Genomic DNA, 17,865 nt, shown 5'->3' with positions numbered 1-17,865 from the left:
AATGATTTTTTTTTTTTTTACTGAATGATCTTAATTTTAAGTGTTCATTTTCTACTGCTGTAATTTTAGGTGAAATTGAGCTATTAGATTAACATCAGTAACATGCAACCCCAACGGGGGATTATTATTCTGTATTTTTACAAAAGCACAATATTTTGTTTTTATTGTGAGTGTGCCCAAGCAAAAGTAAGTCTAAAATGTAAAAAGTAATCTGTCACTACTTTAGCCAGTAGGCTTCCTTCCAAACGTGAAGCAAATCTTTTCAAAGTTTGCAAAAAAGAAAAAACAAACAAATGCAAATGAGGTGCATTTTCTATCAAGTTGTTCGAGTAGATGGCGGTGGTATTGGTAACTTAGTAACCAAAAGGAAATAGTAGATAAATAGCAATAGTAAACAACCTTACCTTAAAGTAAACAACGCTTAACGTGGCTTAACCTCTTAATCTGCGCCTCTATTTTTGTCAAAGAACGACATACCCAAATAAAAATGTCTGCAAATTTTAAACCCTATGGTCTATATTCATAAATCTGGTCTTATTTTAAACTAGACACTTGAAAGTTTGTTACCCAAAAGTCATAATAACTCAGAGTAGTATAGGAACAGAGTAAAACAAGGTAAAATATACATGTAAGTGACGTTTATTTTATTGAAATTCACTTAGGGAAAAAAATGATGAGACTTTAATGTTAAGGGCCTGAAAATAACCTAAATATAAAACTGAATGTCTGATCAATTTGAGGGTGATGCTCTCAAAAATGTAGCTTCTGTAAGCTTTTATGTCAAGAAAAGTCTAGGCGTCCTTTCAAAAAGGCCCTTTATTTCAGAACATTTGTAATTGTAAAGAGTAGTTTTTCATTTTCAAAACTTTGCTGGCAAGGCATTGGCTAGGCATTGTTTGCCTTTATCCAACTAAAAACCATGGGTGCAATGATTGACAGCTCGCTAGCCAGTAATGCGCTTCCTGTATGTAATGACTCATCAAAAAGCCTGTGATTGAAGGAGAGAGATGAGGGAGGGCTTAAAATAGTGAAAGAGTCTATGCTTGCAGGGGATATTGCCAGAAACGGATTAGAATCAATATTTCATTGGACATGATAAATTACTCTAACTCAAAACGCTCATGCAAACAAAGGAGGATTTTTGGAGGGTGTTTCTTGGTTTCGTCCGATCTGATCTGAACGATAGAAGATGAAAGAGTTTATTAATAATGCGTTTATTATATCCATGTTTAAATAGGTGTATTTATAGCAAAAACAAGTTCAGAACATGAATCTTGAGTGTTTTAGCTTTAAAATGATGCTTATTTCTTGATGGTTGATTGAATATTTTTTATAAAACAAAAGTAGATAAAAGTACAACCACGCCCACTCACGTCAACCCCCTGCCCACAATCCGCTGTGGGTTAAGAAGTTAAGAAAGTGGTATTAAAAGAACAAACTCGGTAAACACCAAACTAATAAAGGATACTATGTACAGAAAAGCAGATTTAGTTACAGAAGATTTTCTGATACATAAATATTGTCAAACTGAATGACATTTTAGTGGGTGTCTTCTGTAAATCATGATAAAAATGTATGATACTCATTATTTTTTGCTCAGAAAAATATAAAATTAAACAAACGCATTGTAAAGGCAAAAAAATAAATGTAAAGCTTTATCACACGTTAATTCTTTTTGATGCTTGAAACCCCCTGTTTTGTCTTTGACCCTTATATCTGAGAACCTTTTATACGCACTTAACTGCATACACTGAAATGACATGCACTGTGTGGTACAGTACAAATATTTTGAGTGTCCCTTATAAAGAACCATGATTGTTCCTTTTTTTATCCCACTTTTTGTCCTTCATTATGTATATTTGGATTATGTTATGTTTTAAATAAATGCAAACAAATCAAACTTTTACATACATGCTGCTCACATATTATTGTAGCTGGGTTTGACCTGAATACAGAGTAATGAGACTTTAGCCATGAAAATGTTACAACAGAAATAAGCACAGATGTCAGGGCATGTCAAAACACCTCCAGGGCCCAGAAAACAGCTCAGTGTTCAGAGGGTTAAATTGAAAATGCACTCTCTTCCTCCCTCTCTAAGAGTGAAGAATGTGTAATTGTTCTCTGCAGGTTGTGGGGTTGTGATGTCACAGATAAAGGGTGTGCTGCTCTGGCTTCAGCTCTAAGATCAAACCCTTCATATCTCAGAGATCTGAATCTATCTGGGAATAAACTTGGAGATTCCGGAGTGACACTACTCTCTACTGAACTGGAGAATCCTCGTTGTAAACTGGAGATGCTGTGGTAAGATCTTATCACTAATAATCTCAATTGTATTTCTCCTCAATAGCACATATCCTTTGACAGTGGCATGACTACCTGCAGTGTAGTTATACCGCATATTATATCCATGTTTAAATAGGTGTATTTATTGCAAAAACAAGTTCAGAACATGAATCTTGAGTGTTTGAGATTTAAAAATTATGCATAGTATCATTTTACTTCAATCACAAAAAAGTACTTTTCGTGCATTATTTTACTTCAATCACAAAAATGTACTTTTATTGTACTTTTCTATTATTTTGAAGTTTGAAAAATAAGTTCTCTGATCCAGTTGGGTTTATTTTGCTTTAAAAGGTACACTATGCAACTTTAGGCCCTTTAGCTTTTGAAGCTTAAAACGTCAAGTTACTTGTGGAGGAGCATTATAGTTATAGTACTGTAATTACTAGAGATGCACCGATGTATCAGCCATTTTTTCAACCATAAATTGAAAATTTGTAAGTTGATCAATTTACAACCATACAGCTTTTTTCCAATTTACGGCTATAGCATGTAAAAGGCTGATATAACAAACCAATGGTTTATTAATGAACTGCGTGAAGGCACTGAGCTGTATAATGTCTGCTGCATAATCCAAAATTATAATGTAATAGCCCTGCTGCGCTGCCGTCTGAGTTTTAATGTTAATCAAACAACAAAATACCCCCCCTCCAAAAAAAAAACACCCTCTCTGCAGAACATTCCAGAAGAAAGTCGCTGTAATAGGGGGAATTACTTCAAATCTGTGAACGCAAGGCAAGTGAACTTTGGCTCAAGCTTCATGTCATTATTTCCGAGACGTAGTTTTAGTATTGAAGTCAAAGACGAACAAACAAGTTCAGACAAGACAAGACTAAGGTGACATGTAAGGGATAATAATGTATATTAGGGATGCCACAATTCTCAATATAATATTGAACCGTTCGGTACGGTATTCACGGTTCAATACGTGCTTGTGAATTGCGGTTTTTCGGTTTTGCATTGAAATAATAATTTTTCTACAAATTCTATAATTTTCCTCCATCCCAATATACTGAACAACGCGACATACATTCACATCACACGTTAGTGGTAGAGTTATACTCACGGAACACTGTAGTTATTCACAATCACCAAAGTTCATTAGCCTATTTGCATGCGTTTTAAAGCCTTGCCGGTTTCATTCGCGTGCGCGGTTTTAACATGCTTTTTTCCGAGCGCGCGCACTAAACGCCTGTCAAACACATGATTACCGGACTAAGTAGTCTTACTGCGCTAATACTGTCAAATACACACAAGGTTAACACAAACACAGTCGGTTATGTCTAAACTGAAAGTAAAATCGCATGTGTCTGTATATTAGATGCACTTAGGTCTTAAATTACTTGTTTGTTAAAATCCATTTAGTCAGTGATGCAATTCATAAAATCAGGAAATCGTTCCACAAACGTTAGTTCGTCTGTCCATGTCATTTTCAACTGATTTATGAATAAGAACAGAAAATTACCGCTCCACATGCCCAATGGAATTTGAACTTGCTTTGCCAGATCATAATTGGTTGGTGTATATACATGACAAACGGGCATTGGTGAATTGTGTAATACTTTAAAATATATAACATATAGATTTGTAATTAAATCAACACATTAGCTCTGATTATGGATGAAAAAAATATACCAATATTTATTGGTTTACTTTTTTCCCATAAGGCCACACACTCTCTGAAAGGACCATATTTGGCTCGAGAGCCGTTTCCGACCAGTGGAAAATCAGCAGTCAATCAAAACGCACGCAACCCATAGCAACGCGTTACGGCAACGCCTCAACAGAAATTGTCCGACTTTTGAGCCGTCTGTTACTATTGTATACATTGTCATGTTTAGGGATGAAACGGTATGGAAATTTCACATCACGATTATAGTGACCCAAATTATCACGGTTATCAATATTATCACGGTTTTCTTCAAATTAGATGAAAGTGTTCAAAAAGAACCGATGCACACACTTAAAACATTTCAACAAGTTTTATATTTGAAAATCAACAAAACAACAAATAAACAAAGCAGCTCTATGCACTTTTTTAAGCTAGATTCTATTCTGTGGGATTTCCTTCCTTAAAATGGCCGTCATCAATAGCAACGCATAATGCATAAATAATAATAATTTGTCGTAAATATAATCTCTAATATTATCTCTGTAAATATATTCTCAAGCAATATTCTCATCAGTGTTCAGCTATGATGCATTTAAATCTAGCATATTTTGTGTAAGAGCCCAAACAGTATCCTAGTGAAATAATGCATATCCATATTTCCATATGATTTGACAGTTTATTTGATTAAATATCAAAATGTGTGCGTCATACCTGACACGTAGATGAACACTTTACAGTCAGTTGTATGACTGTCATTCTCTTCAAATGCTATTGAAGTTTGAAACGTGTAACTTATACGTTACCAATGTTGATTGTGACTTTAGAGACGGTCCCTAAATTCGCCAGCGTTATGCCGTTCATATCAGATGCGCTCATGGATGCGCTGTGGTTCTGCTGTGTTTTTTAAAACTATTTTCGCTGTTGAAATAGAACAAAAACAGTCGATCACTGTATGATGAGTGAATCTCTTGCGTACATCGCACGTTTATCTCTGCTTTGAGTGCAGATTTCAGTGAATGAGAGTGGCGCGCGCTCTGAAGAAAACTCTGGCTAATCTGAACGCCTCTGATTATTAGATATCGCATTCATAAACTCAATATAAACATGTGTAAGTGGTTATAATGCGCAACGCGATTATAACAGATGGCTTTTGAGAAAACTAATAAGTTCAACCGCCAGAGTGGTGGTGTGCAGCCGAGATAACGTTACACCCGCAAATGGCGGTTGTTAATGTCAAGCCCTGATTATCCCTAAAATGTCACCCTATTCTTGTCTGAATTTGTTTCTTCGCTTCACGTTATTATTTCCCAGACGTAGTTTTGGTATTGAGGTCAAAGTCCACTTGCTTTGCGTTCGTAGTTTTGAAGTGTTTTCCCCATTACAGCGACTTTCTTCTGGCATGTTCTGCAGACAGGGTGACCATCTTCGATTAAGTTTCCCTCAGGACTTTTGTAAAAGCCAAAATATGACCACACCTCAGATTTGGTCCTTTTAGAGGCTGAACATTCCCCCAAGTGCTGTCACTGCTTTCTGCCATTTATCCTCATTCAAAAAGCAGCGGTGCGCTGCACCAGACTGACGCTGACTGGACAAGATTTACCGCGAGTTTTCATAATCGTGATAATCACACACGGTTTTAATGATAATTAAATTTTATACGATATTACTAACCGTCACTAAATTTTATCGTGGTTTATCGTGAAACCGGTAATCGTTTCATCCCTAGTCATGTTATAATCAAATTTATTTAGTTTTATTAACCACAATATTATCATTGATATTTGTCTGAGAGGGGCACTTTTGATTCATTTTGAAAAAGGGCAGGGGCTCGAGCACCCAAAGTAGTTTTTTTAGTTTCACTTTCTCTCACAGCGCATTATCAAACATAGCCTCAGTTCTTGACCCTGCGGAAGATAATTTCGTTCTTCACATTTTAGGCCTACTACAAGTAGCCGATCAGTTTTGGAACATCAGGAGAAAACATTAAGATCTTAGAAAACGATCCTTCTTTCCTGCTCGTGTCATCCCTTTCAGCACAAAGAGGCATGACGCACGTCTGTGAGGAAATATAAACGAATTTTTTCTTTAACTAATATTTAACTTATACTATCTATATTTCGATTATTTACAGATATTTATTTAAATGTTTTACAGACTGTAGTTTGTTGTTTCACTGACGGAAGTAGGCCTACTAAAATAAACAGGCATGTTTGAGCCATATATATATATATATATATATATATATATATATATATATATATATATATATATATATATATATATATATATATATATATATATATATATATATATATATTTTTTTTTTTTTTTTTTTTTTTTTTTTTTTTCAAAATGTAGGCTATTTAATTGAGGTAGCCTATATATATATATATATATATAAATAGCCTACATTTTGAAAATAAAAAATATAAACAAATAATATTTAAAGCTACACTATGTAACTTTTCCGTCCACTAGAGGTCGCCTGTTCAAAACAAAGGCGTAGTTTGATGACGCCACGTTTGAGTGCAGAATCTTGGGACACGTGGTCTTCACCTCACAGCCAGTTGAAAACAGTCAGGATAGGACACGGGCAGAAATCATGTTGATGGATGCGATTATTAACGTTACTGTAGTGAAGCAGAGCAGGGCCGAGTGTTGTGGAGCTGAGCAAGGCCGCAGGAGCGATTGAAGAGCGGGACTGTTATTATGGCATTGTTGCCGGCGGGACTTTTATAATGACATGGTTCTCTTTTCCAGTCATGAGTAAATGAGGTAACGCAACTCTGTTTATCGTATTAGATATATCTGAGTGTGTTGAGAAGGAAGTTATGACGTTCGCTCGGCGGCTGCTATGACACTTGTTCACACTGCAGTGAGAGTAAAGTGTTTCACTGAATAAAACCGGAAACCGAGGGTGACGCAGATATGACGCAATCGATAGGCGACTCCCTCACACGCATAGCTCACACGTCCCGGCTCCTTGGTTAAAATAGCAATTTCTCACGATTTACAAATAGTTGGAAACATTTGGGATATTCTAAGTACTCAACTGAACAAAATATATAACATTGGCCTAGTGGTTTCTGGATATTTTACTGCAAAAATCCTACATAGTTCCCCTTTAACGAATAACGAATTTATATATATAATATAGGCTATATATTAAAAAAAATATAGGCGTGCGTGCATGTATAGCCGCCACCCCAACCACCGCGGCACTGCACAGTTGCACTGCCGTGTTATATTTCGTTCTCCCTTCTCTTTCTTTAATATGAAATGCTGTTTGAATTTCCAAGATAGACATGATTTCTTGCACTGGCTCTGTTGTTCTGGCTCCATCTCTACCTCTAGCTCCCGCTGTTCCTCTCCGACTCCATTGTGACTGATCACGCAAACTGTGCATTTTTTCGTTTTCATATTGAGGCGTTCTGAGAAATGCATGGAGTTGCCTTAGTTTATTTAGAGAGTAAATAAACTCATGAAACAGAGGTATGGTTAATGTTATCCATTGATTTCAACAATGTAACTATTCTAAATATCAACTATTTAAATTGTAACTGTAACGGAATACAGTTACTCATAATATGTATTCTGAATACGTAATGCCGGTACATGTATTCCGTTACTGCCCAACACTGAATTCGACCTATTAAAGCACTAAGACATGGGAACGGTATAGCTAACATTCACATTTGAATATTTATCGCAAGTCATATCGTCATCGCAATATTAAACAATGTTATCGCACATCGCAGCTTTTCCTCATATCGTGCAGCCCTATTATAAATCCATTATGTACAGTGTACAAAACAAGCTTCCAGACAAGATGATCCCAAGAAGTTATAGTAATAATTATAGTAGTGTTAAGTGTTATTCAAAGTCCTCTGATTTCATTTCAATACAATCAAAAACAGAGATGCAAGTTGCATTAGAATGAAATGAGAGAGCTGTTGTGATACGTTGATGTGTGCTGTTATAATGCGTTGCTATTGACGACGGTCATTATAAGAAAGGAAATCCAACAGACTAGAATCTTGCTTAAAAAAGTGCATAGAGTTGCTTGTTTATTGGTTGTTTTTTTGATTTTCAAATATAAAACTTGTTGAAATGTTTTCAGTCTGTGCATCTGTTCTTTTTGAACAAAACTGTGATAATATTGATAACCGTGATAATTTGTGTCGCTATAATCGTGATATGAAATGTTCAAACCGTTCCATCCCTAAAACTAGCTAGTAGGCTATAAGTTAATGCATGTATGTTTTTTGTAAAAAAAAATGTTTTAACTTTTTTTACTTTGCTGATTTAAAACGTTATCAAAACACTATTTTAATGACAAAATTCCAAATAAGAGGCCAAGTGACAAATATCGGTATCGGCCAATAACTGTTTGTTAAAATCGGTATCTGTATCAGCCCCAAAAAATCCTATCGGTGCATCCCTAGTAATTAAAGTATATTGCCAAAAGTATTGGGACATCCCTCCAAATCATTGAATCCATGTGTTCCAATCACTTCCATGGCCACAGGTGTATAAAATCAAGCACCTAGGCATGCATACGCTTCTACAAACATTTGTGAAAGAATGGGAGCTCTCAGGAGCTCTGTGAATTTAAGCGTGATACTGTGATAGGTTGACACCTGTGAAATAAGTCCATTCAGGAAAATTTCCTCACTACTACATATTCCACTGTCAACTGTTAGGGGTATTAAAACTAGTGGAAGCAATTGGTTACAACAGCAACTCAGCCACAAAGTGGTAGGCCACGTAAAATCCCAGAGCGGGGTCAGCACATGCTGAGGTGCACAATGCACAGAAATTGGCAACTTTCTGCAGAGTTAATAGATACAGACCTCCAAACTTAATGTGGCCTTCAGATTAGCTCAAGAACAGTGAGTAGAGAGCTTCAAGGAATGGGTTTCCATGGCCGAGCAGCTGCATCCAAGCCTAACATGACCAAGTGCAATTCAAAGTGTCGGATGCAGTGGTGTAAAGCATGCCGTCACTGGACTGGACACAGTGGAGATGTGTTCTCTGGAGTGACGAATCACACTTCTCTGTCTAGCAATCCGATGGTTTGGCGGTTGCCAGGAGAACAGTACTTCCTGACTGCATTGTGCCAAGTTTGGTGGAGGGGGGATTATGGTGTGGGGTTGTTTTTCAGGGGTTGGGCATGGCCCCTTAATTCCAGTGAAAGGAACTCTTAAAGGGATTATGAATTGAGAAATCAATTTTTCATTCAGCCTTTGATACATAAAAGTTTGTGATATAAGAATATCCTGTAAGTTTCAGAGCTGAAAACTTCCTTGTTAGTCAAAGAAAAGCTTTTATTGACACCAGGCCCAACAAACGCGAAGTAGTACAACTGATTCTGATTCTGATTCTGATTCTGGTTGTGGAAGAACACAGTCGCTGCAAAAGTTTCCTTTGGATTCTAATATTATGAATGCATGGTTGAACTTAATTTTTTTATGAAGATCCAGCTCATGTGGGGAAGACATTGCGCGTTTGTTCCTTCATTTCACCACGGATTCATTTGTAAACAAGAAACTGGATTTGCAGACAGGATGAGATTACATGAATAAATGAATGAAGCAACACACTTATGTGAGTAAAACAGTTTTTTTATGTGACAGTATTGCATTGTTACAGATTGTTTGATATCTATTGACGATGTTAACCTGTCTAACTGAACATTAGCACGCTGTCACAGGCTGATTAATCCTTTATTTGAGGTGTTGTTGGTTCATTCTCTTGACTTGATATTTGAAAAATACAAAATTGCAGAAGTTTTGATCATGCTGAATTGTCTGACTCTGCAGTGAGGCTTGTGTGTGTGTGTTTGTGATGTACGGTTTGCGGTTATATCCGCCAATCGGGCGGGCGCAATCATTGTGTTTGTTTGATAAAGACATATTGCGAGCCCTGTGGGTGAATCATTCCGGTTGCCGTTTTCCCACACGCTTTTCCTAAAACAATTCCTTATGTGTACTCACAGGGGAGACGGAGCTCATTATAATATGCAAAGTTTATCCAATCATAGCAGTGCATACTTCCAAGTCTTCAGTGCGGCACGCCCATAAAAAAAACGAGCCTTCCAATTAGAGAGGCTCAAAACCAGGGTAGAAAATAGCCTATTACTTATTCATTATGATGTTTTTGAATGTAAAAACCATGCCAAAGTCATTAGTTGACCTCAGACAACAGTGTACAATTAAAAAAAAAAAAGACCCCTTTAATGCTTCAGCATACCAATACATTTTTGAAAATGTTATGCTCCCAACTTTGTGGGAACAGTTTGGGGATGGCCCTTCCTGTTTCAACATGACTGCACACAAGTGAACAAAGCAAGGTTCACAAAGACATGGATGAGCGAGTTTGGTTTGGAGGAACTTGACTGGCCTGCACAGAGTCCTGGTCTCAACCTGATATGAGCGCATATGTTTTAAGATGCCGTACAGGTATTTATCTTTATGAAAAAAAAATCAAAATACTTGTATGGTGTGGATTCAAAATACTTGTAGTGTTTTTATATACGCTGTTGGGCAGTATGTCCCAAACTGCTACTTTTAAAGAACTGGGGGGAAAAAAACTATACACTATTTAAATTATTAAACACTGTTGTCAAAGTTGATATTGTGGCTTTATATATTGGTCAAACACTTGCATGTGTTATATTATTAACATTTTACCAGAACCAAGCTTAAATGGATTTTGACCATTGAATATCAGACATGTTTTTTGTCTTTCATTAGAATGGCAGCAACTGAGGCAATAATTGCATCACATTACATTTTCATTAACTTACAGGTTATAAAGTTTATAGTAGCTATGTGGCCGGCCGCTCATTTTTATTCCTGTTATTTGGCCAAAATCTCATGTTATAAAAGTTGGAGTGGTATAGGTACAGGATATTTGAGACATCATTGGCTATGACTCAACAACAAATTCTAGACTAAACATTCTTCTCTGCATCTCAAATTCATAAAACATTAGCCTTTATGTATATGTTGTTTTAGAGGAAGGGAATGCTGTACTTAAACAACCAGTTTTTTAACCCTTGCATTGCAAACAACAGTGACAGTCCAAAATGTGTGTAGCACTTTATTCAAGATTGAGGTGGGGTTGAGTTATGAGGTTTGACCGTCATTTTGAGGATCCAATGGAGTTACGAGGTTTATTGTTGTCTGCAGGTTGCTTAATTGTGGTGTCACAAATGAAGGTTGTGCTGCTCTGACATCAGCTCTTAGATCAAACCCCTCACACTTGAGAGAATTGAATCTGTCTGAGAATAAACTAGGAGACTCAGGAGTGAAGCTTCTCTTTACTGTACTGGAGAATATTGACTGTAAAATGGAGATTCTGCGGTAAGATTTGTTTAGATTCTTTCTTAATTTCTCTGATATTCAAAAAAAATCCTATGTAGACACATTCATTATTTGTGATGTATAATTTTTTTTAAACTGTTATCTGCAATCTGCGATAAAAGTCACAGGATTAAAGTCACCAAACTGTCTTTTTCTTGCTCAAAGTATTAAAATATTTTAACACCGTGTTTACACAGCAACATTGTGAATAGTGTTTCATATTTCTCGACAGGTTGATTGATTGTGGCATCACAGATGAAAGTTGTGCTCCTCTAACATCAGCTCTGCGATCAAACCCCTCACACCTGAGAGATCTGAATCTGTCTGGGAATAAATTAGGAGATTCAGGAGTAAAGCTGTTGTCAGATCTCAAAAATGATTCGTACTTTAAAATTGAAAGACTATACTGTTGTGAGTATATTATTATATAAAATAAATGTAATGCATACATATGTGACCCGTTACGGCAACCAGGGACACAAGTCGGCAGCACAAGTTTCGAGCAAAATGAGAATGCCGAATCTGTTAGTTGAGATCATGAAGAAGCCTCTCCATGTTTGAGATAGCAGTATTGGTATACTTAAAAGCATACACTTTGAGGTTGAAATCGCCTTGTTTTTAGGAGATTCTAGCATGCAGCAGAGGCGTGTTTCTCTTTTGTTATTGTCCCGCCCTCTAAGGGAAGCGTGGCTCAGTGTTGCCAAGTCCGCTGTTTTTCATGTCCGCGGGTTGAAGCGACCCCAATTATGTGATATTTAGCCCCGGGAATGTGAATTTTAGTAGGCAACCATGCCAAAAAAAACACATTTTACCCCCTGAAATGCGATTTTTACTGGAGAAGCCCCCCTGAAACGCGATTGGGCTTGTTTTGGGCTAGTTTTGAGTAACAATTGTGCGGGTTTTGTTGTGAAACCCTGGCAACCCTGGTGGCTGATACACGAGCAGCGAGCAACGAGCAGCTGATACGAAGTGCAAACCTCCCAGATAACACAATGTCTGAAGCAGTAAAGAATCAACACGATCATCTTTCCCTTGTGCAGAAAGAGAGGGCTGAGTACAATGACATGACTGAAAATAAACATACATACAGGTCCTTGAAAGTGCTTGAATTTATTTTGTGCAAGAAGTTTTCTGGAAGAAATTCCATATTATTCTCTCCGGTCCGATAATGTGTTATTTCGCTAACACTTCGTGGACTATGCTTGATTTACGTTTGTTACTTGCATTTATGCATTACATTAAGTGTTTCCCGCGTGAGGTACTTTGTGTTGTACATTGCCATGATGTTCACGCGCACACAAAACCACTAAGGTACCTCAGCGTTTCACAGACACACCGTGAAATATTGCAAAAATAGACTGGTTACATGAGCCTAAGCTCTTTTCAATAAAATCCATGCAAAAGTTAATATCAGATCATTTTAGAATACAGTATAGGATGTACCGAATATTCTTCAGTTTTATGCAAAACAGAAATATGACAAATAGAATTTCAGACCTCTGTCATATGGCCAAAAGTAAAGTCCTTGAAAGGTTCTTGAATTTGAAGTTAACCAAGCTGTGGGAACGCTGTATTAACAACTATCCAAACTGTTTTAGACCTAAAAGAGCCTTTGTAGGCCTATGTTACCCTTAAATGTCAGAGAAAAGAACAGAATCAGAGATTTTTTTTTTCTTATAGAAAATTGTACTTTGCATATTATACTATAAAAACACAATTATAGTTGATTTTAGTTTATCATAGTTGATCATGACGGTTATCACAGAATCCTGTTAAAAAGTCCCAATGCTACACAATGAAATCAATTCACCAAGTTTTATGTAGAAAACCAGCAAATAACAAATAAAAAGGTTTTATAAAAAGATAAAACTCACATATTTCAGCCTCTAAATCATTTTTAGTCAAAAAAGATAAATTACTGACATTTACAATGCACATTATCCTTTATTATTAATAGTATGCGATCCGATTGTAACCATGCAGCTTTACAGGGGGCGCTTTACAGGGGGTATGGCTTATCTAAATGAGATGTAAATGAGCCCTATTGTCACTCCCAGCAGGTGAGAACAAAATCTTTAGAGGCAAACTTCTCCAAATATTATCAGATTTCCACGTGTTACACATCACTGGAAAGCGTGGAGACTACACTTTCAGAATCTGTAAATAACTCAAAATGCTCCAGAACCGACTTGTGTCCCTACCTTCCGTAACTGGTCACATATACCTATTAGAAATAAATAGAAGAAACAGAAGAAATTGAATAAATAAATTTAACCTGGGTTAGTAAGTCCTTTTTACAGTGTCTCTGTTTGATAAAGTGATAAAGATATAGTTGTTTATAATTTAATGTTATGATAAACTTTAACAACGGAGACCATGTTTGAGTTTTTAATTCATATCTCTGGCTGTAATATTGTGATGCTTAAGTATCTGCCTTTTTCTGAGTGGACTTTTTTTCTCCCAAACTGACATGATGGTAGTAATGTCTTCTACTTCTTATATAACACTGTGTTTTATTATAGGACTTTCAGTATTCAGATGTCAGTACAGTTTTCTCAGGATCAGATGATGGTGAAAAAGGAGATACAACTGACATCACAGTCGCACAATCAGCAGGGACAGAAGACACAGTCACCCCTCATGTGATCACAGTTGTGTGTGTGTGTGACTTGTTTTTTTATAATTGTCTTATATTTATGTTGGTATGGTTCTGTTGTTTTGAATTACAGATATCATCAGATGTCCACAATGATCAAAATCAGTGGTTTTCAATCCTGTGCCCGGGGACCTACAGCTCTGCGCACTTTGTACATCTCTTTTATCTGTCCCACTTATTTAGACCTATTTACACCTGGTCACTTCATGCATACTTACTGGATCAGATAGCTATCCGATTTGTTCAAATTGTTCCGTTTACACTTGGCCACATAATTGTGTCTCCATAAAACCAATATAAATTGGATCTTCAATTCCTGTGCTATATGCACATTTAAGTTCACCTTAACAAAAGCAACAGATATGAGCTGCATTTTATTTATTATTTATTCTATTTATCATTTCAAGAATAAAAAATGCTATGAGAGAGAGTGGCATCAGCACTGGTAAAAAAAGTCACTACTTTTAATGAAAATGATTGTGTTTTAAGCTTCAAGATGCAACACTGAACTTTCAGTTTCATTTGCGGAAATTTGCGCATTTGCGCAGCCAGCAGGCCGGCATGTTGCGATGCATGTTTTAGTAGCGCTGTCAAATATGGTACCAGGAGCCGGTATAACGCTCTGAGACGATTATTTTTTTTTCTTAACATTTAGGGAGGAGTAAAATTTACTTATGTGGCTTCAACAACCAGCATTTACACTTGTCCAGTTTCATCTGGAATGCATTACAAACAACCTCCAGTAGTGTTTTGAGTGACTGGATATAGCTTTGACAATAGCTATTTGATCAGAGAAAAATGCATGAAGTGACCAGGTGTAAACAGGCCCATAAGCCGTGTCCAGACTGTCAGTCCAATTCTGATTTTTGTGCATATCTGTTGAGAATCCAATCATATTTATCAAGAATGAAGGCAAAAATGTGGTTTGAAATCCTATTCAAATCACATTTCTATAAATCCGTTTCAGTCTGACCGTATTTGGATTTCACATGATTTATATTACTTGATCACATCATGTTAAATTATGAGACCGTCAGAGATGACAGCATGGAATAAAGCCACACATACACCATCCTCCTACATTTATATCACTGCATCAGAAGACATAGTAGGCCAGTGCGGTGGCTACACATTGTCATGTAAATAAGACATCTGTATTGCAAACCCATCCATGTTTGCTGTTGTTTTTTGAGTATGCTTACCAACGCAACGCCATAGCCATAGAAACTAATATATATTCCAGATATTCTGGAAAACGAAAGCCGGGGAAGAGCATGGGACACACAATTTGTACACTGATCTGAACACTGTTATACAGTGTGGACAATAATTTAGATCAGATTCCAATCGGATACATAAATAATCAGATTTGGACTGACCTTGTGAAAATAGCCTTAGTTCAGCTCATGGAGCTCTCACCTAGTGATCTGAATCAGGTGTTAAATTAGGAAGACATTCAAAATCTGCAGAGGATTAAAAAACACTGATCTAAAGGACCTAAGCTCACTGTTGTATAATGTAAGATTAATTTCTATTTGTGATGACTGCGGGCAGAAATAAGAAATGTATTTTTGTTAATTTGAAATAGCCACTGTCCTGCAGAGTTTAGCTCCAACCCTGATAAAAACTCACCTACCTGTGGCTTTAATTCTGAAGACCTCAATTAGAATGTTCAGGTGTGTTTGATTAGGTTTAAAGCTAAACTTTGCAGGAGAGTGGCCCTCCAGGACTGAAGTTGCCCTTCCCAGATATAGGGAGTATAAAGTGCTTCGAACAGTGATATTACTTGGCCTCCCACATAAGGAGTGTGCACATTTTAAGGGGCAGTTGCCCAAATCAAGAAAAATTGTACCCAAGCATTCCATTGTCATATAATTAAAATGTGTAAATCTTAAAACTTACACAAATTGTAAAACCTAAAATTGATGTATATACACGATTTATACTTCTAAATGAACTTCCAGATTGAATCAGCCTTACTGTATAGAGGCTGCTTGTTTACCGATCACTGCATGTTTACTTTTGTCAAGCGCAACCTTATCCCAACCAGTGTGTGATTAGTTCACTTAAGTATATTTTTCTGCTTCATAAATGTCTGTATTGTAACTATGATAAGAATAAACACCAAGATATGTTTTGATATTAAGCTAGGACACCAATACTGCAGACAATGAATTCATGATTGAAACATTAATGGAAAAGAGGGTAACAATGCGTAAAGCGTGTAATGATTAAAAAAAAAGTAGAGATGATGACATGCATTCTGATGTCCGTTATATTGCTGGATGCTCCAGCTAACTTTTTAAATAGAAGTGAGAGGGCTGGTAATTTGTATACCATTTTATACATTGGTATCCTGACATTGCTTGGAAGATGCTCTCATGATCTTGATGATAAATGTTTGTGGCTATGCATTGAAACTGTATTTTAATGGAAATGGATTGGTACCACTTCACCTCCATTATAAATGCGTAACTTTAACCCAAATTTTTAAATGAAAGTCTAAATAAACTTTATGGTACTCAACATTATGCCATAAATGCTGCTGACTTTACTTGACTTGTATTGATCGAGGCAGAACTTTTTATATACAACAGTTATTTTTGGTACAAACCTCGAAGGACACAAAATAAATGATGATCCATATATTCAGACATTTTGGCTGCATCCGAAAACTTAGGCAGCTGACTTGTTGCCCTGCTGCCTCATCAGACAATGACTTGTAAGGCAGTGTTAGTGCACAAAGGCACCTCACGAATTCACGATTTCAGACAGAATTCTGAGACAGCGTAAGTTAAATGATCTACAGCAAAATAAAGCGAGCTTTGGTGAGAACAAAACAAATATTGAATTACTACAGTAGTAATTTCCCGCTAGAAATTACATCATAAGTGGAAAATATTGGTCAAAAACATATATTTACATACAAACTGAACAGCAACCACAACTTTCAGATGCCATATGCTGTTCACACAAGCAACAGTGTTTTGCCTTTTTACCTTTAAGAGACCATTCACACACCAGCACCAAAATACCAGTAAACTCTATGATGTCAATGCCCTTGTCTTCACTCACCTGCATAAGGAGAAGTGCTTTAGTTTCACTATCTGTTCAATTTGACAACATTTTGACATCTGAGTGACAAGCAATAAGAGATGATCACACAGAACACGCTTTTGCACTTAAAAACACGAGATGTGCATAATAGTATCCAACTGCTGAGACACAGGTCTGAAGAATTGAAAAAAAAAAGGCTGGGTTGCGCGACAAGCTGTAAGACGTGGCACAATGGTCAACGATGTCCATTTAGCGCATATTTACATTGAAAAAGCTATTAAAACCAGCAGAGTTTTCTGTAAACACTGCAGAGTAATTACGTCATCTCCATAGGAACTTTATGACTGGCCCAGAGCAGACTTCTTGCGTCATTACATTCTGACTTTGTACGTGCTCATACCAGTAATCTGCGTTCACACACAGTATCATACTGGTAATTTACTGGTAATGTTACAACTTCCCTTACTGATAAATTGCCAGAACCGATTTACTGGTATTTTTACACAATCTCTTACAGGTTATTTACTGGTATTTTACCAGGAAAGACTTTGTGTGTGAAAAGGGCAAATGACTGGATGGGCCTTCAAGCTTTTCTGATGAATCTACTAAGCTAGTACCCATCAAACTATATACACTATATTGCCAAAAGTTTTGGGAGGCCTGTCTTTACATGCACATGAACTTTTAAGACATCTCATTCTGAATCTGTAGGGTTTAATATGGAGTTGGCCCACCCTTTGCTGCTATAACAGCTTCAACTCTTCTGGGAAGGCTTTCCACAAGGTTTGTGTGTGTGTTTATGGGAATTTTTGACCATTCTTCTAGAAGCGCAT

The 17,865-nt window shown here is 36.7% G+C and overlaps 1 protein-coding gene across 1 annotated transcript; it reads left to right on the top strand.

Annotated features, from left to right (window-relative positions):
• Positions 1-2,003: 2,003 nt before the first annotated feature.
• LOC307136738 (ribonuclease inhibitor-like) lies at positions 2,004-16,509 on the top strand (the record flags this gene model as incomplete). Its single annotated transcript, XM_079833986.1, has 5 exons — positions 2,004-2,011; positions 2,128-2,301; positions 11,146-11,319; positions 11,552-11,730; positions 13,842-16,509. Coding segments are annotated over 5 exons (537 nt in total). The 3' UTR covers positions 13,844-16,509.
• Positions 16,510-17,865: the final 1,356 nt, after the last annotated feature.

Source organism: Gobio gobio (assembly GCF_949357685.1).
Source record: "Gobio gobio genome assembly, chromosome: 13".
Classification (NCBI taxonomy): Eukaryota; Metazoa; Chordata; class Actinopteri; order Cypriniformes; family Gobionidae; genus Gobio; species Gobio gobio.
The sequence above is the reverse complement of the archived record's forward strand: the minus strand, read 5'-3'. Positions and strand labels throughout refer to the sequence as shown.